Source organism: Anas acuta, chromosome 1 (genome assembly GCF_963932015.1).
Source record: "Anas acuta chromosome 1, bAnaAcu1.1, whole genome shotgun sequence".
Lineage (NCBI taxonomy): Eukaryota > Metazoa > Chordata > Aves > Anseriformes > Anatidae > Anas > Anas acuta.
The window spans coordinates 70,520,834-70,546,012 of record NC_088979.1 but is presented as its reverse complement, the minus strand read 5'-3'; the positions used below and the strand labels follow the sequence as shown (position 1 = coordinate 70,546,012).

Below are 25,179 nucleotides of genomic sequence, written 5' to 3'. Positions count from 1 at the left end.
TATTCATCTCTTCACAGCCTGTTGTGTGATTCCAACCATGAGACTCATCTTTCAAGCATGTTCTGTGATCTTCACACTGGACAACCTGATGGCTTCTCAGTCACAGTCAGGTGGTAAGTTCAATAGATATTTATTTAAGTGCTTGATATACTAATTAGTAATATTTCTGTGGGTACTTCATGTGTTACCATATTCAGTACTTTTTTGGTGAAAAGAATCAACCAAAGAGAAATCGAAATCCAGGAGAGGTGAATGAGTATTCTTAAAACAAACAAACAAACAAACAAACAAACAAACAAAAACTACTGAAATTTTATAAATGCAAATCAAGAAAGAAAATGGTAAGCTTGTGCCTATTGTTAAAGAAAGAAATACTCAGGTTGTTAAGCAGGACTACTTGCTGCCTGAGACAGAGATTCTTAGAGAGAGGACTGCATCAGAAAATGACTACGATCTTCCCATTGAATAAAGTTGCATAAAATGGACAAATGGATAAAACTTCAGTACTTAGTATTCTGGAAGAATGAACAAGATTGGGAAATATCCAGCAATATCTTGTGCCTGTAAAAGCAATGAGGTAAAAAGACTATTAAAGAGCAAAAATAAGAAAGGCTTTAAAGACTGGTAATTTGGCTACCTAAATATGAGAACACCTCTGTTTCACTTGTTTGCTTGCAGTGCCATTGCTTATAGTTTCCCAAAGTCAAATGGATACTTACAGAAAATGAACATAAACCCCAAAACATAGACTGACAATCTAATCTTCACTCTTACTAATTTATCACATGGTCCCTGTCTTTATGAGAAAGAAATACTTTAAAGTTATGCCCTCTTCTTATCAACCTGCACATCAATTCTCTGTTCTGCTGTACTTACGATAAGTACTTTTTTTTTTTTTTTTTTTGGCAATGCATAACTGATTCTCCAGTGTTAATTGCTCTTGTGAGTTGCTGTCTGTGCTGTGAGGGGACATGACTCTTTCCTAACTTGAGATGGCTACAACCTGTAGCTATGTCATACTGATGGCATGACTTTGTGGGTCAAAAAATGAAAACTACAGTTGTGATGCTTATTTAATGTGAAGTGTGGTGATGCCTAGAGATGGTTAACTACCTTCTACTGGAAACAAAACAAAATAAACAAATTAAAAAAAATCAAAAAATCATCGTAATCAACAACAAAATAAACAAACATAAAACCCTGCACCACTCAATTTGATGAGTTATGAGAAATATGCTATAAGGAGTATACTTTGCCTCCAAATGTCTGTAAAAACCTTCTCTTGGTGTCCCGTTAGGTCTCTTGAAAAGAGACTTTCTGCTCAGTAGTCCTATGTGCAAGGAGTTTACCTACATGAGTTCCTATTAATGAAATGAAACAGTTCTCATAGATGAGCAGTATTAAGAGTTATTAGACTGTAGGCCCAGGTTTGGGTATTGCACTCCAGTTGTTTCTATACAGTGTGTTGCTGCAATATGTGGAAGTTCAGCATGTGGTTACTTATCAGATTGCATCAATGTAAGAAAATCAAAAGGGTTTTTTCTTTGTTGTTTCAACGCAACTGTTCCCGTACATATATGTTCCACTCTGTTATCTTTGCAGATTGACATTCTTTCTCTCCTTTTTCTCATTTCTGCTCTGTTCCATGACATTTGGGCTTTTTACAAGGTTCCCCTTCAAGATTGAAAAGTATCTTGGAGGTGGAGTATACTTGTTCATGTTATTGCTCATGTTATTGGTTATGTCTGCATAATTTATTGCTCAAGGAAATTTCTTTTTTTTTTTTTTCTGCTGTAAAAGTACTTTCTCCACATGCCATAGTGGTATTTTCCATGTTTCTCTGTCCTGAGAAAAGCAGTGTTTATGATGCTAAAGTCTTGTGTGGAACCCTACCAGTTCCCCTCTGTTTTTAATGAATGTTTGGATAATTCTTTGGTATGGTATACTGGTATGCATTCTATACCACTACAAGGTACTGCCATCTACTCATCTAGCCAGGGAAGCAGGTTATCCTCAGGCAGAAAGCTTCTGTGGCTCCTCTTTCATCTGGGGACTGCCTCTTCATTATACTTTTGACCTTATTCTAGCTATTATCATAACAAAAAGAATAATGATAAACATTTTACTGTTGTCTATAGGATCATGAAAATAAACATGCTTTAAAAAGTTACAATTATTGTGGAAGAACTGGCATATTAGCTGAGAAAGATCCATGGTGTTACAGGTGGATTCATAAAACTTGCATCATAAAGAACGGGAGACAAGGAAGGAAACATCGTTTTGGATAACCAGTGCATACCCTCAGAGCATTTGATGTCAAATTAATACAAACTTTAAAAGTCTTACTTAAGCTTTACATCTTTTGATGTTGAAATAGCAAGGAAACATGGATAATGCAACACATATATGCTATGGTTTGAAAAGATACACACAATTTTTTATTGCACACTTGCACAAAACGTAGCTCATGCCACATTAATAAGGTTACAAAACCCACTCAATTAGAAAGTATAGTAGAAATTTACACTGACTAGAGGTCTGGAAAAACAACCTTTAATAAGAAAAGTTATTTTAAAGACTTTATTTGTATTCTATAGCTGAATACATTTCAAAGTAATGAATTATGTTAAGGCTGATTTCTGATGAAGTTCTTAAAAACTAGAGTACGGGAAAGAATACTTATATATCACCAGACGTTTATTACAATTTATGTTCCATTTTTAATTAAATTATTCTCTTTACTTTTAAGGTATTTAATAATGCATTGTCTTCCATTTCAGTTACTGGAGTTTATATATAAATATTAAAATCCCAGAGTTCTAATTCATAATATGTAGGATTATTTATTTATTTTACAGGAAAAGAATCTGAGCTTAGCAAGATTTATATATGGGGTTAATTTGATGTGCTCTGAATAATCCTGCTGAAGTCAAGTGGACTATTCAGAATGTGCAAAGTTAAGTTAATCCAGAAATCACTTCAGGGCTGGAGAAAAAAACATATTCTTTTCTGTTATGCAAAAATATACCTCACCAGACCACAGAGCTAGAGTCCCATATAAATATTAGTTCCATACACTAACATTCCTATTATTTTTTATAAAACTAGTTTTATTTAATGAAGGGGAACATGCAGTTATACAGTCAAATATTTTAAACATATATTTAGCTAATTTTATAGAAAATATAACTCTAAGTAGTCATATGGGTTTAATTTACATTAACCATAACACTATATACTGCAAACATAGGCACGTAAGAATTTAGTACATAAAAATTAAAACGTGTAAGTGTATTTGTTGACCAATAGTCCACTGTAGGGCACTTTGCCATAGAATCATAGAATCATAAAATGATAGAATTGTAGAATGATTTGGGTTGGAAGAGACATTAAAGATAATCTAATTCCTCACCCCTGTGTGGAAGTGGCATCTTCCACTGGACCAGGTTGCTCAAAGCCTCATCCAACCTGGCCTCAAACACTTCCTGGGATGGGGCATCCACAACTGCTCTGGCAATCTCAACTAGAGCCTCATCATGCCAAAGCATAAGTAAAGAATTACTTCTTAATATCTAAGTGGCTAACATTACATTAATAGCTTCAGCTAAAGACAAGATGATCTCTTAGACTTGCTGAAGGGACTTGATATCTCTTGGGCAATCTCTTGTACAAAGGTAGAACTAACTGAGTAAATTCCATTTTATGATATCTTATGAGGTTTTGAAGTTTTTACTTCAGTGCATAATTGCTTTGACTTCTCCATTCTTCAGAAAACCAAGATTTTCAGTTTGAGAAAGCAATATAAAACAAGCCTGCAGCCACTAGTTAGGAAACAGAGGAGTTGGGTTTAAGTACCTCTCTTGAGTAACAACAGAATCTTTATTTATTTATTTGTTTGTTTGATTGTTTATTAGAACTCCATGAACCATGTAACAAGGATCTGCATCTAAATCTAGACAGATGCTTTTGGACTTCTGTCATATCTGGCTCTAGAGTGATTTTGAGATAACAACATATTAGAACACAATGACACCTGTACAAAAATGTTTTGATTATCTGTAATTGCAGAAGTCGCACAATCTGTAGACATAGAGATGTAGCCTTGAAAACAGTTAGGCAACACCATTATTTGAATCCAAGTTTCCACATGCCTTTCTCACATGTTTGTGTTGATTACTGAGCAAAAATATAACAAACTTGAAGATATGTAGGCCTGACTCACATGAACATTCAGGATCATTATCTGGAATAAGCAGTTCATCAGAAATGTTTTAAAATTTTTCCACTTTAAAATCTTCAAAAGGACAGAGTAGAATAAAATATAAATAGGAATCAGGGTCTAAATACTCTATTGTCCTGTTAGACAGTAATGCTCCTGCAGAAGTTTTTAGTGGTAGATATTTCATGTCTGGAGATTGCAGCCTGAAAATTGTACCCTCAAGAGGTTTTCTGCCAATATTCACTGTGTATTTTCCTCCTCTTTTTTTCATTCAACTAAATATAGTTTCACAGCTTATAGAACTTAGAAATAAATAATTTGTACTTCTTCTTGATGGATTTCTATCATGGATTTCTAATCTTTCTGTTTTCTTATCTTCTTCATTTCTCAATTTCAGAATTATCTCCATTGTCTAATTGTGGAATCCTGATGGACACTGAATTAAAATACCTGTGTCCTGGAAAGAGCTATAACAAGGGGGTGGCCAGAAGAAGAAAAAATATCTGTGTGCAGTCGAAGGACATTAAATGATCTTCCTTTGAGAAAGCCTGTAAGGTGGAATTGGCCAAGACCACACAGATTGTGGTCTATTTACCTATTGTGGTGACAAGATTTATGGTCAGTTCACCGATTTGTGCTGGTCTGCATTGGGTTCCTATAGGTGTATCTGCATTAGCCACCTGGTGGACAGTAAAAAAAAGACATCCTTGTTTTTTGTGGTAAGCATTACAGACAGTTTACACACAGGATTCATGTAGCATTAATTTCCAAATAGTTCTCCTCAGCAGGAAATTCTTAGCAGATATTATGGGGGAAGGTCGGTCTCAATATTTAGGTACTATGCACAGAATACATGTGAACCAGTATATAATTTTTGGCCCAGGGATGGTTGAACTCTCTCTGGTGTTGCTGTGCAAATAGCAAAATTTCATTTTGCTATTTTGAAATTCTATTTTTATTTAATTTTTATTTATTTATTTATTCTGCTTTCTTGTATTTTAGACATTCTTATGTCTTAGTTTTTAAGATTATCTGAGTCTACAGCAATAGCAATGTCAAGTGATGTTTCTCATAAGCACTGCTGAAATCATATTCTCTGTAAATGTACCTGGCAGGTCAGAAAGATGCCATCAACACCAAAATAATCAACTTCAATAACGAGAAGATGCAGATCACGTGGGCAGTAGAACTCTTCCCTGGCGAGAATGTGTCATTTTCTTATACGTGAGTATTACTGATGACTATTCTCTTCTTGAAGGACTTACTTTGGAAATTTAAAATAGCTAAGTCCATATGACTCTTCTGTGAACTATATCTGGAAATGCTTTTAACATTTTTGTGATCATCTGGAATGAAACCTGTTTATATCCATACCCTGCTACAAAAGTGTACAAAAGTGTACTGCTGAATAGTCAGTCATAACAGACAATATATGAAAGCTTCATAGCTTTTTTTCTTTGTGTTAAATGTTAATGTTAATTACACTGTTGAAAGTAATGGTGTTTTTTTTTTTTCTTCTTTTTTTTTTTTTTTCTATATATATTTGAATTATAATGTACGTATATTTTACATATGTCATTAGTTGATGTAACAGAAATTCATTGTTTTGGTTAAAGGCAGTTATAGAGTTATAGTTATATATATTTATAGATATAGATATAGATATATAGTTATATATCTTCCCTTTTCTTTCTGGTATGTGAAGGAAGCAACAGTACAATATTGGAAACAGGTTCATGAAAGCACCTGTTTGAGCAAGGCATTTTCTTATTAGAGAAACAAACAAATAAATAAAAACACAAAGGAAACTTGGTAATTTCAGACTGCACTGAATCCAAGGACTGGAAAGTCAGTGAATTCATGTGAATGAATTGCCTCACACCACTATGAATGTTCCTGATTCAAGAAGTTCCATATGTAGACTTCTCTTGGTAGGACGACTGAAAACATACAAACAAAAAGACAGTAGCAAAAAGGAATTAACTGGTTAACTGGTAAGAGTGTTTCCATTCAACAAAGTTTTTTCATTCCTAGATTTGAAGAAGGCAAGCAGGAAGTTTGGAAGCCATGTCCCACTTATTTATTGGATCAAGGTTATAATTCTGGATGTCTTTTTAAGACAGAAGGACACACCCTTGCCTTCTCTATCATGAATAGCAATGGAAGTGAAGAGCGTTTTTCTAAAAGACTAAAATCTGATTTCTATAGTAAGTATGTAAAATCACAGCTATGTCTTTTGGTAATTTTAGTGTCTTCCCACAAGCATGAGAAGAAATCATTTAAATGTGTGTATTAAGTGCTAATAGTGTATACCAATACCAAACTATTGGTATTTGGAATTACTGATGCCAATTTTTGCCACTTGCTTTCATCAGTAGCAACGTAGGCTCTCATGGCACTGTGGTTAAAGTGGATTACACAGGACAGTCAGATTTGCCCCAAAATACAGTTTCAAATTAGAATTAAATACTATATGGGTGTGCCTGATGTAATGCAAATCTACTCAGCATTCATACCGGGAAAATTAATACAACTTGTTAATTTCTTGTCTTAGTGCTGGCGATGTTTGTCGTATTTTAAATCTTTAATTCTCTGGCCATTTTCCATAATACATGAGGCAGCAAACTACTTCTTATCAAGCAAGCTGTGGTACAAACCTAAGCAGATGTAAACAGAAGTTAGTCAAGTTGCTCCGGTATAGACCAATGTCATAAAAGAGATCTCCTCCTGCTAGTAGAGATCTGATGATCCTGGTTTACTAAATCCCTCCCATATCTGTTTTTCAAATCTAGTGTGAGGTTGATTTATTAAAATTTTCTGGCATTATCCTTATTTATAATGTTTAAAATGAAGGGATTATTTTTTTTTTTTCTGATAAAAAATCATGCGAGAAAATATAGCAGGCAGAAATTCTCTGGAAAATCATAATCTTTTAAGTATGTTGTTAGCATTTTTTATTAATGTTTTAGTAAAAGAGATCAATTAAAAACCTGTCAAGACATCTAACTTTGAGAATACTTTTATATCCCACCTGATAAACCATGGAATGTTGCAACTTAGTTCCTGAATTTTGGCTATTGAACTCCCCCTGATACCAAAATTATGTTAAAGATTGATAGATAACAATGCAGGAATAACAAGGATTGGACTTAAATTTTGAAATTCAGAAGGCAGGATTTTCATAATATGAAAAGGAATCTAGAGAAATTTAAAAAGCAAGTAACACTCTTCTCACCCCTTTATTTCTTACTACTGAAGACTACCTAGCTACATAGGTCAAACCATTGCATTCTCTTTGGATCATCTGAAAATAGTGAGGGGTAGATTCAGTTGTGCACAGGTAAGCACCTTTTTTTTTTTTTTTTTTTTTTTTTTTTTTTGCATATTCCTCACCATATCCCACATGGTCTCCAGAAGATGAACATGTGTCCTGTAGGTTTGATGGTACTGAATTTGTCAGATCTTTTCCAATGAAGAAGCATCTTCCTTTCTCTTGACTGAAGGAGATTAGAGTCATTCTTTAAGTAGTTTCCTGCTTCTACTCTGTGCTGGTGCGGTCTCACCTCGAGTACTGTGTGCAGTTCTGGGCACCACAGTACGAAAAGGATGTAAAACTGTTGCAGAGTGTCCAGAGGAGGGCGACAGAGATGGTGAAGGGCCTAGAGGGGAAGACATATGAGGAGCGGCTGAGGTCACTGGGCCTGTTCAGCCTGGAGATAAGAAGGCTGAGGGGAGACCTCATCACAGTCTACAATTTCCTCATGAGGGGGAGTGGAGAGGCAGGCGCTGACCTGTTCTCCATAATCACCAGTGATAGGACCTGCGGGAACAGTGTCAAGCTGAGGCAGGGGAAGTTTAGGCTGGACATCAGGAAGAGGTTCTTCACCGAGAGGGTGGTTGCACACTGGAACAGGCTCCCCAGTGAAGTAGGCACTACATCAAGCCTGTCTGAATTTAAGAAGTGATTGGACTAAGAACTTAGTCACATGGTCTAAACTTTTGGGTGGACCTGTACAGTGCTAGGAGTTGGACTTGATGATCCTTATGGGTCCCTTCCAACTCAGGATATTCTATGATTCTATAATTCTAGTTACAGTAGTTTTCTGAATCAAGATGATATCTACTTTCAAATGTGGCACCTAAAACTGTAAGTAGTGTCATGATGCCAAGTTACATTTTGACATTTAGCAAGGAGGTCAGATGCAAAAGTATATCATCCAAGAATGTCCACCTTCTTTACTTGCTACTCAGGGAAACATTGAGATATGGAAGGAAAAAAAAAAAAAAAAAAAAAGTACTTTTTTTAAAGAGTCTATTGCATGACTTTTTTCTTTTCTTCTTAGTAAAACCCAGTCCACCAGAAAATGTGACCTTCTTCTGGAAAGATGACACCGTTACCATAACCTGTAATAAACCAAAGAGAGGTGTGAAGTGCTTGAGACTTGAGCTTCAGTACAAAAGCAAATTTGACAATGGGTGGCAAGTGAGTTGGACATGACATTTTTAATCAACATTGGAAGGAGCTGGAAGTAGCATCTCCTTAGAAAGTGAAATGGTGTTGTTTTCAAATTACTCTCCCCTCCCATGTTTTCAGGATTGATGGTAGCAGAAAACTGTTGGATATTTTGGTTCCTAGACCCCTGCCATGCCAGAAATCATTTACTTTTTAAGCTATAACCATCTTCTACGCAAACAGATGAGGACAATCTAAAGGAAAGGTCATACATTCAAAGTAGAAGACTTAGAAGATAAAAGCAGAAAGCAGAGTGGAGTTAAAAGACAGAAAAAGGGAGAAACAGCATGAAATAAAATGAAAGAAAAAAAAAGATGAAACAGGATTTTTATCTATTCTGTTTTTTCTGTTAAGTATATCTACATATTACTTCATTGACTTAAATCTTTCCAGTCACATACATAATATATTTTGTGGTTTTAAAGTTTTTTTCTTCTATATTGTAAATAGCAACTGTAGCATAGTACTCTATGTAATGATTGTTATGTCCTTCAGTTCACCAGCAGATGGTAAGCAATGGGCAAGAATAGGTAAAGAAAAGGAATTCTTCAAAATTCAGAGAAGTTAAATTTCACTTATGAGGTTTTAGTTTGGCCTACCCATTATCCCAGTCATGATCACACCTGAATGTACTATTCTGAAGCTTTGTCTTGAAAATTGGAATTAACGATGATGTGCCTTCCTTCTCAGTCCAGAACTTCTAAGTGTTGCAGAGTTGGAGAGCAAGGCTTTGATCCAAGGAAATGCTATTCTTTCCGTGTCAGACTGAAGAGGCTAGTACCCTACTGCAATGTAGTTAATTACAGCAGTGACTGGGAAGCAGAAACATTTTGGATGAATGGCACATTATTAGGTAACAGCTGTGCTACATTCATATGTTATCTAAGTGTAAATGGGTAAGGGGTGACTGCAAAAGAAGCTCAAAAGCTGTATCAGGTTCATGTTGCACTGTCACGATCCATCTTCTGTCATCAATCATCTTGGCAGTTTGGACCAGAAGATCTCCAAAGGTTCCTTCCAACCTGTGAAAAAATGCCTGTGAAAATTTTGTGATCAGAGAAAGTTTATGTGGGTGTCTGAATGCCCACTTTTAATTCCTGTCCCCTTTGTCCTGATGACTCATAACACTACCAATTCATGCAATAATCCATAAAGCTAAAAGTGTTCTTATTTTTTTATGTTACTATAGTGTCTAGGATACCCCAATGACAGTGATGTGATACATACTGTGTACATATTGTGTATATATATACATATATCTATACACACACATACATAAATATATGCATATTTATGTCTGTGTTTTGTATTTACATGCACATGCAGACACTCTGGTGACAAATGATACATGGACATTAAGCCTGAGTTCTAAGAAAGACCTTTATGTCCAAATTTTAAGGCCATTTCTTTTAAAATGCATCCAGTTGAATTACAGGATCAGAAGTCATAGCTGTCTGGTGCTCATAACTGATGAATTGATTAAAACAAAGTATGGGGGAAAAAAGTGAAATGGCAGCAAAAGCGGTATCAGCATTGTTTTCCCTCCTGGAAGACCCATTTAGATAGGCATGATTGCCTTGGACTAGATCTTTGATGGAAACTATTTTACTGGTTATCAAAACCAATAGACAGATTTGCTGTAGTAAAGCAAAGACTGTACACCATCCAACACATTCGTATCAGCTAACCTCAGAATGCCACCCACTAGGTCTTATCAAAATGATGAAACACCCAGATGTCCATTGCACTAAGATCTCAGTTCCCTAAAATGCAATGAGCTACTAGCTCACCCCAAAAAAATCTGTACACACAAAGCTGGGCTGAAATGCTGGAATAACAATAACTATGTGCAAACTATGCACTAGTAGTAGGAATAGCAAAGCCTCCTCCACCATGCAGACTGTGAGCCTGCAAGTATGTCCTCTGCTGTGGCTGGCAATGTCTTTCAGAATACACAGTAGACAATGTACATCTCTGAGAGGTGGGTACATACAGCTCTACCTGCACCCTTTGACCAGAGGCTGACAGCAGGCAACTACAAGCATGGAAAACACAGAAGAGACAGGCTAGTTGTGCAGTTGCTTTGAGTGCCCCTGGATCAGAAATGACATTGGCACAGCCCCTTTAATGGGACAAACAACTCACTTCAGACCTTTATTGAGTTATTATTACCTCCAGATCTACCATCACAGGAAGACTTTCATAGCCTCTGAATGCTTTACTGGGTGTTCACAACTTTTCTTGTGGCTTTCTGGCAGCCACAGAGAAAGAAGTGACTCTTGAGTCCTATTTATAGAGAAGTTTACCCTTGATTAATAATTAAGTTTTCATAGTATTTATTTGGAGAGCAGAAGATCAGTAGTAGGAAGTATAGTTTTGCAGTGGCTTTACAAAAGCTGCAGAAAAAAATGCTGAGAATGCCAAAAGGTGGAAAAATATATTTGTTTATATACCTATGTGTTGGAATCTGACACTAGTGCCTTTCTGGATGTCAGCACTTGTGGTTTGCTGACTTTTTGGTATATGGGATGGGGAATTTATTTATTTATTTGTTTATTTATTTGTTTGTTTATTTATTTTGTCTTTTGTTTTGTTTTGAGAAATAAGACATTTAAGCTATGTAAAAAATCCCACTTGCAGCTTTTTATCTCAGAAAAGCTTAAGCTACTTGAAAAATTGTAGGTGTAGCTTTTGTGACTGTATGTAAGATAGATCTTAGCACAGAATTGCTGCATCGCTGTCTGTGGATTGAGAGGAGCATGAGAAGCATCACTCTGAATGCTTCGACTCTTTGCACATATGCCTTTGTCCTGTACCAAGTCAATTTAAATAAAATAACAATTTTCTTTTGTTGCAAGATTTGGGTAAGGATACATTTATGTTGCTGTTTTTTTTTTGTTTGTTTGTTTTGTTTTGTTTTTCATTTGTTTCAATTGAACAACTGAATTTGTTGCATTTGTTCCTAAATACTATTTTTATTTTTTTTTAAAGAAAAATCAATGTGTAGTGTAATTAAGAATAATTGCTGTTAAAGCAAACAAGGTTTTCACATGCTTTTTTGTGATTATTCCTAGATTCATGTGATGATGATTTAAAATCTCAGTCAAACACAGTAATTCTTTTAAGTTGTTTGCTGGCAGTACTTCTAATGATATTTATCCTCTTGATTCTTCTGTGTAAATGGCAGAGGTAAATATAATCTTACTGGGTACTACTAAATTATAATTTATATCATGAAAATAGGGCGATCTTTTAGGATCAAATCTTTTACCACTCAAAATTTCTAACTGATGAAGTCAGAATCAAAATGTAGAAGTAATGTCTTAATTACTTTTTGGCAGCTAATTTATCCTGGTCTTTCAAACATCAAGGTCTTTATCTTTCAACATTATTGTTATTATTATTACTATTAATAATATTATTTTTATATTATTATTATTATAAATAAAATAAAATAAAATAAAATAAAATAAAATAAAATAAAATAAAATAAAATAAAATAAAATAAAATAAATAAAAATGAAATAAAGCAATGTCTTAGAAAAAATTTATGTCTCTTCCATGTCATTTCTTCTTTTTTTCTAGAAATACACTTAAAGAGACTTAAATCCATTATTCTGTTTTCTGCTTCTGAATTGTTTTATATTTTTGTGCAAATTTCATCAGACTCAATGTCTAGTAGCAGTAGGCTGAAGTGAGCCTGAATGCACTCAACTTTCATAAGACTATATCAATATTTGTATTTGTTGTCTAATGACCGTTCATGTTTTAAATCTACAATTAAAAAATAAAATCTGCATAGGTCCCAAATTCTGGTCTTTTTCAGTGGAAAAAAATATAAAAATGCAGTATTGTTGTATATAGATCTTTTCAGATCATAAATTCATTTTTTTCCCCTCCAATATTTCTTTTTACATTGGTGTTCACTAAGTCAGCCAATAAAGCTTTCTGTTTCACCATCTTCCCCATCTTGGGGAACATAGACAGGAAATGTAAAGTTCTGAATTCTACATAGTAAAAAATGCCACTTGCTGACTAGCTGTAAATTTACTTATCTTCTAGATTTTGCTAGGATGAGAGTGACTGAAAATCCAACAGTAAAATCACTGTTAGCCTGATGATCTTATCGTTCCATTATATTGCATAAATCTCATACGATGATTGTTTTAGTGTAGTAATGTAGTAATACTGCTTTTCCACTTTAACACATGTATAAAAGAAATCAAGCCTTGAGTATTGTCATATAGATTATATTTGTGGCTACACCACTGTGTTGAAGTAGACACTTGTATGAATAACTACATCATAACAGAATGCCTTTTTGCATTTTTCTTTCAGACTTCAGAAGTCTGTCATGCCTACCATACCAGATCCAAAATATGTATTTGCTGATCTCTTCAGTGATCATAATGGAAACTTCCAGGTAAACATTCTATTCCCAGCAAGTCTGTGAACTCTGCAATGCTGTGAATGTTTTGAAAGTAGTTACTGACACTTGTTCTGGGCTGATGTTACAGCAAGTGACCCAAGAAGAAAGCTCTTCCTCTCATGCAACAGCACCAACAAAACTCATAAATTCAGTGTAGTGCTGCACTGTGTAAAGAGGGTTGTTGTTTCAAGAGAAGAATTTAATGATGTCCAGAGACACAACAACATCTAATTAGATGACAGTGCGACATTTGCATCCACTCTTGCTAATGATAGTTTAGGGAGCTTGCTCTTCCCTTTATGTTTGTGAAATGCAGGGAGACTTACTGCCGAACCAACGATGACACTCATGACTTTGTGGGCATCAGTCACAGTAGGAAACATACATGTATTCTCTCTCATCACAGAGAGCTATGATCACTAACTATTTAGACACAGAGCAGCTGTGAAACGAAAGCACTACATGTTTTGCATTTGTTTTCACAGAATCACACACAGAATCACAGAATTTCTCGGTTGGAAGAGACCTCAAGATCATCGAGTCCAACCTCTAACCTAACACTAACACTGTTCCTTGAATCCATGACATCACAGAAGTGATTTAATATCTGTATTAATTCAGTTGTCTTTAATTACTACCATGTTTCCTCTGAAGGTAGACAGGTCAAATATTTTCAAACTTTTTCAAACACAATGACAACACAAAAGAGTAGTAATAACATTTCAGTGATGAACTGAAAAGGGACCATACATAGGATATCTTTAGAATATAACTGAAGATGAAAGATATAAATGAAATAAATACAGAAGATTCAATCCAGACATGTGCTATTGTGTAAATCTCCCTGTAAACTCAGTTCAAATTTAGATTAAGTCAGGACCTGAGCACCTTAATGTGCGAATCTACCAAGGAAAGAGTACAGGATATTTTATATACCCAAAATTTTCCAAAGGTCTTGGTTAAATACAAAGTTCACTTGGTTTGTTCAGTTTGGAGAAGAGAGGACAGAGGGGTGGCCTCTCTTCATGGTCTACAATTTCCTTGCAAAGGAGAACTGAGGGGGAAGTGTCAATATCTTCTCTGTGGTGACTGGTAGTAGGGCTTTAACCATACTCTTGTAAGTATGGTTAAATTTTCAGCTAGTCCTGTGTGCAACTAGGAATTAAATTCAATGATTTTTGTCAGACCCTTCCAACTCAGGATATTCTATGGTTTAATATGATTCTGTGATTTTATAATATAATGTGGTTTTGATAATTTGTAGGCATTTATATGCAATTGTAGAAAACTGCCTGTCTTCCTCTCTTCCTTGCTTCTTATTTCCTGCTTGACTATGTTGCTTCATTTTCATCTTCTCCATTGTGGCTGATCCTGGAAAGATGCCATTATTAAAGGAAAATCCACGTCTGTACTGCCAGACATCTTTTGATTGGATCTTAGAACCTGCCACTAACAACGTTTTAATTCTCCTAGGAGTGGATAGACAAAACTGATCATGCAATGGTACAAACCAAGCTAGAATATGAAGAGCCAGAGTGCATCATTGAGGAGGAAAGCCAGCAAAAGGACAAGAAGAACAGCAACAAACAGGAACCTAGGGAAAAAATCTTCAGCTCTTCAGAAGCAGCTGGAAATTACAGTCCCAAAGCAGGTCACAATGCCTGCCTGATGCCAACATCTAATAATATGGTTTCCTTTTCTGGCTTCCAGAATTTAATGGATGATGACACGTATGTGATGTTATAAAATTTGCATAATTCAGGAGGTATGAGCAACAGTTAACTAAAGCAAGCATGCAACACTCTTATTGGTATGGTTTAATTTTTAAGTAGTCCTGTGTGGAGCTAGGAGTCGATCTTGATGATTTAGGCAGGCTTAGTATTTAAAATAAATGACTGATAACTTTTAAAGGTCTGGTTTTGGTTCATCTTTAGGACTATATGAAGCCCTATTTTCCTGCTATGAGCAGGAGAAAACAAGAGCTCCTCCACGGTGCATTTTCAAGAGCTGAGATTCAGTCCTGGTGCTCATGTAGTGCAAACTACATCACTATTCTTCCCAAATTAATAGAAAAAAAATAAAGTTATTTGTCTGCTAGTGGGCTTTGTCTCACAAAAGCCAGGTGATATAACATTCATTCTCATAGGGATAGGATACTGCTTCTAAAGATTTCTTTATACTATAAATTATTGCTTTAGTAAGCTGCTTCTCCCAGTGTGAAATTTTGAGTTCCATGGCACACATCAAAAATTTAAAAAAGAGAAAGAATAGGTCACATGTCTAAGATCAGAAGAGTGAGGATATACAGTACTTAGTCATGTTTAATCCTGCAAGCAGCGCAATGTAAGCAGCTTCCTTCAAAGTTTCCAGTGATGCTTTGTGGGCCTCCTCTGAGGTCAGGGTCTCAATATCTTATAGTGTCTTTTTGTATGACTAAGCAAACTCTCCTAAAAAGATGAAGTTCAATTTGAACAATATTTACTTTAACTGAGTTACATGTATTTTAAACCATTTTTAATATTATCAAGTAGCATTGTAGATACTTCCTAGGACTTACTCAGATTAAATATATCAGTCTTTTATACTTAAATGGTGTTCTAATGTTTTGTATAGCATACCATCTTTTAAACATTTTTTATGTTTACATTTAAATTTAAATTCAATATACTATGCAGTTAGATCTGAGAAGCAAAATCTTAACTATTTTGTAAATTTCTCTGTATCACTTAAATTACATGCAGCTTGAAAACAGATTTTGTAAAATGTTAAGTGTTAAATGTATCTATGATATATGCCAGATCTTGTAGATATACTGTGATTATATGTTGAAGCAGTTCCAGTTATTCACATGGACATCAATCAGTCACTGAATAATTTTATCAGTTGACTAAACTTTGCCTAATTAATACTTTTATTAACTAATTCATAGTGTAACTTGCAGATTGGACATATCAGAAAATTACTGTGATTAGTAGCCTATTTTTAACTCAGCACTTAAAAAAAACTATAATGCCAGGTATCCTTGGGAACTCTGTACAGTAATGTAAATCCATTAGGTTTCAAAATCAGTTTCTAGGTCACCAGGTTTGCTGTACAAGGAAAAGCTCAGATGTTTTTCTGGCCAATAATTGCAAAACTTAACTGGGAAGATAGTTTATACACATTTCCCTTGTTTTGCTTGACATTACCTTAGACTTAATTTTTCACTACAAGAAAAACAGGCTAAGAAAGTATTTCTCATAATCCTGACAAATTTTCTTCCTTTTACTATATAAAACAGATGTATGCAAACCTTTAGGGTCCTTTTGTACACCGCACATTTCTGTTTTTTTTTTTTTTTTTTTCTTTTTTTTACAAGGACAAATATGCAATGTTTCAATAGCATAGTAATATTACTATTCACAGTATTTTCCTGAAACTTTAATTTTGAGGGAAAAGACGAAAGTCATGTGAAATTGTGCTGTCTCAGCAATGTTTCTGAACTGAAAATGTATAGTCATTTAAGTTTTTAGTATGAAGTATAACTTGTATTATATTTTTTAGTCATAAAGTTTGCAAAAGTATACAAGCGTATTTACATAGTGTATAACAGATAAGAAATAAAAGAAACAAAATGTCTACATTCTTGGCTGGTTAAGCCGGGAAAAGAGGAGGCAAGGGGAGACCTCATCATAGTCTACAGTTTCCTCGTGAGGGGGAATGGAGGAGCAGGTACTGATCTATTCTCTCTAGTCACCAGTGATAGGACCCAAAGGAATGGTGTCAAGCTGAGGCAGGAGAGGTTTAGATTACACATCAGGAAGAGGTTCTCAACTGAAAGGGTGGTCACACACTGGAACAGGCTCCCCAGGGAAGTAGTCACTGCACCAAGCCTGTCAGAGTATAAGAAGTGTTTGGACTGTGCACTTAGTCACATGGTCTGATTTTTTGTGTAGACATGTGCAGTGCCAGGACTTGGACTCGATGATCCTTATGGGTACCTTCCAACTCAGGATATTCGGTGATTCTATAATTCTATATATCTCAAATATTTATTTAAAAAACATCCTCTTATGAAGAAAGTGCAATGAAGGGAATTATTGAAATTCAAAACAAATAACTGTTCTTTAAAAAAATATAAAATTTCCATTCTTGAGGAATTCTTTAAAAATGCCTAGAGAAGGATGAAGAACATGATTTAATCAATGGGAAAAGGTCTTTCTGAAATACTGATGCTGATTCTGTCAAACATGGTACCAGAAGACATAAATCAGATTAGCAACACACATTGCTTATGGCTACTGGGTGCCCTGGGAATGCCCAAGCATACCTCTAAGCTCCACATTTGTGGTGCCTGTCATAGCCTACCTCTGTTGAGATGTAGGCCCTGGTGGCACTCAGCCACATCAGGCACATCTCTATGAAGCTCTAGGAAGGAAGAGCTGGGAGCCAGTGCTCCTGGGCTTTGGCTGAATCACTGCTCAGAGAAACATCAGTGAGAAGGGTGACAGTATGAGAAGCTGGACATGAATAAAAAATATCTGAAAGTTGGGGCAAAATACCTTAAGGAAATGTGGGGTTTTAAGCAGGTGGGCAGCCGAGCTCCAGAACAACCTTTCTCTCACTCCCCATCCTCAAAGGGAAAAGGGGAGAAAAAAGGAAGGAAAGGGCTCAAGGGTTGAGATAAAGACAAAAAGATCACTCAACAATTATTGTCATGGGCAAAACAGACTCAGCATAGAGAGATTTGAAAATTTAGTTATTATTAACAAGCTATAGAAGTGAGAAACAAGGAAAATGAACTAAAACCACCTTCCTTCCCTTCATTCATCCTCTTCCACCTCCTCCCCCTGAGTGGTGCAGGGGAACAGGGAATCGGGGCTTTGGTCAGTCCCTGACGCTTCGTTTGCACTGCTCCTTCATGGTCACTCCCTGCCCCTGCTCCCCGTGGGGTCTCTCTCACGGGATGCCATCCTTCCCAAACTGAGCCTGCGGGGGCTGCCCACAGGCAGCAGCTCTTCAAGCACTGCTACCACATGGCTCCATACCACAGGGTCTATCCCTCAGGAGCAAACTGCTCCAGCACGGGTCCCCCACGAGTGGGTGGCAGATACCCCAGACCCCCTGCTCCTGTGTGGGCTCCTCTCCACGGGCTGCAGCTCCGTCCCGGGGCCTGCTCCTGCAGGGGCTCTCCATGGGCCGCAGCCTCCTCCAGGCCCCATCCACCTGCTCCACTGGGGGCTCCTCCATGAGCTGCAGCGTGGAGATCTGCTCCATGTGGGACCCATGGGCTGCAGGGGGACAGCCTGCTCCACCAGGGGCTTTTCCACATGCTGCAGGGGAACTGCTACTGCATGCCTGGAGCTCCTCCTGCCCTCCTGCTGCACTGACCTTGGGGGCTACAGGGCTGGTTCTCACTCCTCTCCCAGCTGATTTTTTTTTTTTTCCCTTTCTTAAATCTGCTCTCACAGAGGTGCAAACAACACCACTTATTGGCTAGGTTCTAGGCAGTGGTGGCTCCCTTTGGAGCCAGCTGAAACTGGCCCTTGCCTAACATGGGGCAGTTTCTGGATTCTTTTCACAGAGGCCATGCATGTAGCCCCCCAACTACCAAAACTTTGCCATGTAAACCCACTACATGAAAATATGATTATATGCCTTCTACAGCAAATTTAAAAGGGGTTGTATGGATCTAGCAATTTAGATAGGAATATTAGCAAGACAGGTAAGTTCAAGAATAGTTTCCTTTTGTTTATGCCATATAACCAATCACTTTGTCTTCATACCAAGATTGTGTAAGGGTATGTAGGAGAGTGTCACTTTGGTCTCAAGTCATTCAAGAGAGACAGTTGCCTCCAACAAAATTCTTAATCTTCAGACTGTGACAAAATACTGCATATGACCTTGCTGTTCAATTAAGAACATTGCATAATGTTCTTTATGTTATAAAGGTTTATTTGTTTGTTTATTTATTTATGTATGAATTTATTTATTTTTCCTTTGTATTTTGCCTGTTGGCCTAATGTTTACTTTGTAGGAGAGGTCTGGGCAGCTATGCAGCCAAATTCAAGAGCCTTTGCTCCCCAGGGTTTACTGAAAAGAATTGCAGGCTGGCTTGCTGCTTTTAACTACCATCACAAGCAGCAACAGGTTGGAAAGTCTGTTAACTTAGGTTATGTTAGATTAGGTTTCCCTTCCCCTTCCCCTTCCCTTTCCCCGTCTCCTTCCCCTTCCCCTTCCTCTTCCCTATTGTAATTTCCCTGATATTTGCAGAGCCACGAAGCCCCTCTCTCTGAGTAGGCTTGCAGTGATTCATGAAAACCTAGCTACAAACAAGCAAATTAAATGGGCATCCAGGAAAAAGCCTGTTCAACTCCCCACAGCGAGAAGAAGGGTGCATGGCAACTTTCACATCTTTCTTTTCACATATTCAAAATTTGTCATGTTTCTTCAAAGGCATGAGTCCCTCGGATGCTACATCTTGTTCCTAATTATATCCCACAGAAAGACAGAAACTGTGCATCATACAGTAGTCCAGACTAATTGAACTATATTTTCTGAACAGCAGAACAAACAGAATGTATATTTATTCCTCATGCAATTTATGTGCTAGCTATACCAGTGCTGAGCCAATTTGCATTGATAGATTGAACATCTATACTGTTTGCTTTGCTTTTGATGTGTGATTTTCAGCGAGAGAAAGAATAGGAGGAAACCACATGGATTGTTTTTAAGCAAGTAACAGGACTAATTTAAACTGGTCTTGCAATTTCCACTTTCCTTTTATTACTAGTAGTAGTAGTATTATATTAGTATTTTTCAATCTATTTGGAAATATGTTTTGAACAATCATGAGCAGAAAAATGTTCTTTCCTTTCCAATGAACCTAAAAGTTTCTTACAGTGCTTTTATATAAGCTTTTGAAACCATCTTTGCTTTTTTTTTGGTGGCTTACATTTTCCTAATTAGTAAAATCACACATGCAAAATATGGTTTATTTTGTTTACTCAGCTAAATAAAATCATTTTCTTTGGAAAATCCATGCAGCTCTAAACTTGAAATACTGAAGAAAAACAGTTAATTATTCATGTGGGAAAAGAAAACAGGCTCTAACTGACCCTCTGTCAAAGAGTATATAAGTAGACACTGACTAATCTAGTGTGCAGTCCCTATACATAGTCACCTGCAGGGCTTGATCCTGCACAATTTCTTGCTGGCAACTCCTGGCACAAGCTTTTGTGGGCCAGAAGACAGGTGTACACTTGCCCTGTGCAATAACCAGTCCCTTCATGCATCCACAATTGCCATGTGGGAAGTTGCAGAGAAGCCCCAAATTGGCAAGACAAGAAGCTGCAGCTGCTTAGGGTTCCTCTCCTCCTCACCTGGGAGCAGTGGTAGGGCAGAGCCCACTCTTCTGTGTGTCCACTGCCCAGCAGGGGAAGGGACAGCTGGCTCTGTCTCCATCCTCTCACAGGGGACTGCCAAAAACCACAAAGAGGCACTGAGCATCCTGGCCACCAGAGCAGTCACAGAGGAGGAGTGGTGGGAGTCAGCATCCGGGCCAGCACACCTGCCTGCTCCACTGAACAGCCCCAAAGCCTACTAGCATGCTCTCATTTCTCCTTAATGAGCTGCAGCTGAGGAGCCTGCATGTGTTTCCTAGTGAAGTAATACAATTTATTTCTCAAAATAAAACCCCCGAGACTAGCAATAAGGTTTGTGCCTACCTGCCCTGTAGCTAGGTCTTCTGGTTCTCTGGTATTAGAAGTGTGAGCAAGAGAAAGTAACAACACACCATATCAAACCAAATCTCTCTGTATGTACCTACGCAGCCTGAAAATATTCTCAGAAGAGGGACCAAAGAAATATTTTTATCTTTTGGGATTATATGATAATATAGTTATAAACATAGAAGAGGAACAAATATTCTTTCATGCCTATATTTTGCTTTCTTCCTCTCCTTTGTTCTATCAATATGCCCAAGGAGTAACATTTTTTTTGGTAAATGGTTTCCTGTTCTATAGTGATCTCCTAAATACTTCAGTTGAAAAGTAACCTCTATGACTGTCTTCTTGGATGGCTATTAAAGGGAAGAATATAGTCATGTTCAGATTTTTAATAAGAAAAAAAAACGGGTTGATAAATCATGAACAAAAGGCCTTCTAAGGAGGTAGAAAAATATCTTACAATTAGATGTCTGTACTCCTAGATAAATACATAAGTTGCCCAAGGAAACATTACAACACAATCTCCTTAAAGGGTGATAAATTCATAATTGCCAATTGCAGAAGCTTGGACATGAATACAAGGAGTATGACTTCCTTAGAGAGTCTCTTAGACTCCCATATGACTCCTTTAGAACACCTAGGAAGAGCTTAACAACAGTAAGATGGAGAGGGAGGTCAGGCACTGGAACAGGTTCCCCAGAGAAGTAGTCATGGCACCAAGCCTGTTGGTATTCAAGAAGTGTTTGGACAATTCTCTTAGACATAGGATTTGTTTTTGGGGTGGTTCAGTGAAGAACCAGGAGCTGGACTTGATGATCTTTGTGGATCCCTTCCAACTTGGGATATTCTGTGATCTGCCTTACTGTATGTTGGCATGGTCAGCCAAGAGGTGTGGTGAAGATGAGTGAAGGTGGCACACATGCACATACAGTGTTTTTTTAATGAGTATAGGAGGTCCTTCTCACTAAAACAAAGAGCAATTTGGACCTGACTTCTACACACCCTGTGAGTCCTCTATCTGCTGAGCTATAGGGTCATGGAGAGGAGGAGGATCAATTCCCACCCTCTCCAGTGGAGACGATGGAAAAATATCAACCCTCCTTTTCTATCACCTCACATTCTTTAGGACTTGAAGGTGAGAACTCTGTAAAATATGCACAGTGAAGCACAATGGTCTCTAAAATGCTTTAATGCTTTCAACTATATACATCACAGGGTGGGGACTTCTTTATCTGAGTAAAGGGAGGCACCTCCCCAGTTTGCAAAACTCTCTCTAATATAATGCTACTGCTAGCCAGATCATGAGTTCAAGTATCACGCACCCACTGAAGTCATTCAGAAATGTTGCCTACACAAGAAGCCTGAATATTAAAACAATGTTTGGCCAACAATAACAGTAAATAAAGCTTTTCATCTTAAATTCTTAAAGGATGGATTTCCAAATATTATTTCTACCACCTCTTAAATGCATTCATAGAGGCAATAGGACACCACAAGCATTCACCAGGTCATTGAAACGTTACCAAGCATCTGATGGGTTTCTGGGGAAAATATACAGCAGGCCAGCAGAACCAGGCACACTGGTTCACCTGGTTCAGAACCTGGCACACTGCTAGGCAACCAGTCATACCTACAGTGCACTAAATTGCCATAGAACACATGAAACTAATATATATATTCAAAAGACTCCTTCTACTTTGAAGCAAGTTTTGCCATGCCCAAAGATGTTTCCAATGGAAAATGGAAATTCTGGGGGCTTTCTCCCTCCTTTTGTAGCCAAGATCTCCATCTTCATTTCCATCCAAACGATTCATCCAGAAGCTGTAAAGCTGAAGCAAGTTTACTATAGGTCAATCTACGAATACGTGTTCTGCCTCTTAGTATCTTACCTCTATGTATTGAGTTACCTCAGGGCTTTTTACATATTAAAAAGGGAGAAAACATGTTAAACAGCCTGGCCTGGCCTCAGGTTTACTTATGCGTCACTAGACAGGCTCAATACAGCAAAGCCACTGGAAACAGATGTTTTTGCTTCATATCATGTTCTGCAGATGTTGTTCATAAAAATATTAAAGCTGAGATGGGGGGCTTCTTGTGCAATTTTTTTCCCATTCATTCCAAAATATTTGAACTTCAGTACAAAGAGTATCAGTAAACAAAGGGTCTAGCAGATGGTTGAGTGGAGTTATCGCTTATGGCATCTCAGTGCGTGCAAATGTCTCATGTCTCTTGCATGCTATTTTGCAGAAGGTGCTAGATCACAATCAACGATTAAAAGGATTTGAACACCCAGGTACTGGAGAAGATCTCCACATCAGAAAAGTCTCAGAGGGTTACCACCCTTGTGGACTAAAACAGGTAGCATTGTTAATATGGTGTAGATTGAAAACAAGAGGTAGGAGAGGCAGACAGAAGAGAGTATGTATTTCCTTGTAATTTTGATTAAACTCACAACTGTGCTGTCACTCCACATCTTAGGCTAAAACCAGTCAAATCAGAATTGTTTTCAGAGCTTACATCCTGGCTGAGGTGCTTCTTCTACTAGCATGGGACTCAGTGGGAGGGCTGTTACCAGTGAACTCAAAGAAATAGGGATAAAATAGGTGCATTGAAACATTATAGCTTAAAGAAACAAAGCTCAGAGAACTGAGTGATGTGTTTCAAATAGTATGATTTTACCTCAAATTTTATGTACCAGCCTCTTACAGAACCATTTGTTTTGATGTGAAAGCATCTTTAAAGAAACCAAGCAAAGAAATACTGCAACATGCCCAGAAAGCTACCTTAGTACTAATGGACTCTGTTGTATGTCAAGGAAGAACTTGAGAACTTGGCAGCATTTCTGCATATTCTGCTGGGCAGTGGGCAGAATGTGATATTTGTTGAACGTTGAAAGAAAATCCATTTAATGTTTGTTCTGTTGCAAGATATTTTGATGTGCTCTTTGAAGATAAGAAAGCAAAGGAGTTGAAAGACAGAAAACTTACATGACCTTTTGTTCCATTGTTGCTTATACCGCTACAGGAAAATTCATAGAAAAATGAAATGTCTATTTTAAGAAAAGGAAGAGCAATCTGATTGGAAGGAGACTTTTAAAAATGATGACTAATAATCTTTCTTATTTGAGCCTCTGTGATTTTTTACTGCAAGTACATTACCACAGAATCAGAAAATTTATAATCAGTGCAATACAGACATCCTCCATTAACTTACAATTCAAATTTTATTTCAGACTTCCAGGTGTTGTTTAGGAAAGACACTTAAAGACACTTAGACAGTCATTCCTAGAGAATAACAAAAGCTTATAAATAAATAAATAAAAGGGTATGTTCCTTTTCCTTTCTTGCTGCTGTTGCGAAAAGGTAAATAATCTGTTTTCAAACGTATGGCCTTGCTTAGCTAGAAGATCAATCATAGATCTACACTGAATCATGGAATGGCTGAGGCTAGAAAACACCTCTGGAAGTCATCTAATTCAACCCAGAGTGGGATCAGCTACAGCAGGTTTCCCAGGACCACATCCAGTCAGATTTTGAGCGTCTCCAAGGATACTTCACAGCCTCTCTGGGCAACCTGTCCCTGTGTTTGACCACCCCCACCATGAAATTTTCATGATATAATTGTTTTAAATGGAATTTGCTGTGTTTCATTTTGTGCCAATTGCCTATTGTCCTGTCACTGGGCACCACTGAGCAGAATCTGTCTCCATCCTCTTTATTGCCTCTTTTCAGGTATTTATAAACAATAAATTTATAAACAGTTCCAGCAATCTCAGCCTCTCCCTGTATGAAAGATGATCCAGTCCCTTGATCATCTTTGTGGCCCTTTGTTGGATCCTCTCTAGCATGCCCACGTCTCTCTTGCACTGTGGAGTCTTGCGCTGGATCCAACACTCCAGATGCATCTCACCAAGGCTGAAGAGAGGGCAAGAATCACACTCCTTGACCTGATGACAAAGCTCTCCCTAATGTAGCCCAGGGGACCACTGGCCTCCTTTGCAGCTAGGGTGAATTGCTGGCTTTTGTCCACTAGCTTTGCCTTCCCTGAAGAGATGTTCTCAAGGTGGGTCACCACAAGCTGGTGCCTGGGCTTGTCCCTCTCCAAGTGCAGGACTTTGCCTTTCCCTTTGCTGAACTTCTTGAGTTTCTGTCATTCCATTTCTCTAGCTTGCTGAGGTCACTGTACAAAGATAAGTTATTTTGCACTCGCTTCTATGCAAATACAAAATGTGTGGCTCATCTGCTCTTTTGAACTGTATTCATGTAGGAAGTGGTATATTGTGGAGTGTGGTAGTTGATAACACCCATTGTTA

The 25,179-nt window shown here is 37.3% G+C and overlaps 1 protein-coding gene across 1 annotated transcript; it reads left to right on the top strand.

Moving 5' to 3' along the window:
- On the top strand, nt 1-20,097 carry CRLF2 (cytokine receptor like factor 2). The gene is made up of 8 exons (XM_068681807.1): nt 1-113; nt 5,335-5,443; nt 6,254-6,426; nt 8,563-8,702; nt 9,423-9,585; nt 11,807-11,921; nt 13,071-13,155; nt 14,635-20,097. The coding sequence occupies exons 1-8, from the start codon at nt 38-40 to the stop codon at nt 14,905-14,907; spliced, it is 1,134 nt and encodes a 377-aa protein (XP_068537908.1). The 5' UTR covers nt 1-37; the 3' UTR covers nt 14,908-20,097.
- The last annotated feature ends 5,082 nt before the right edge of the window (nt 20,098-25,179 follow it).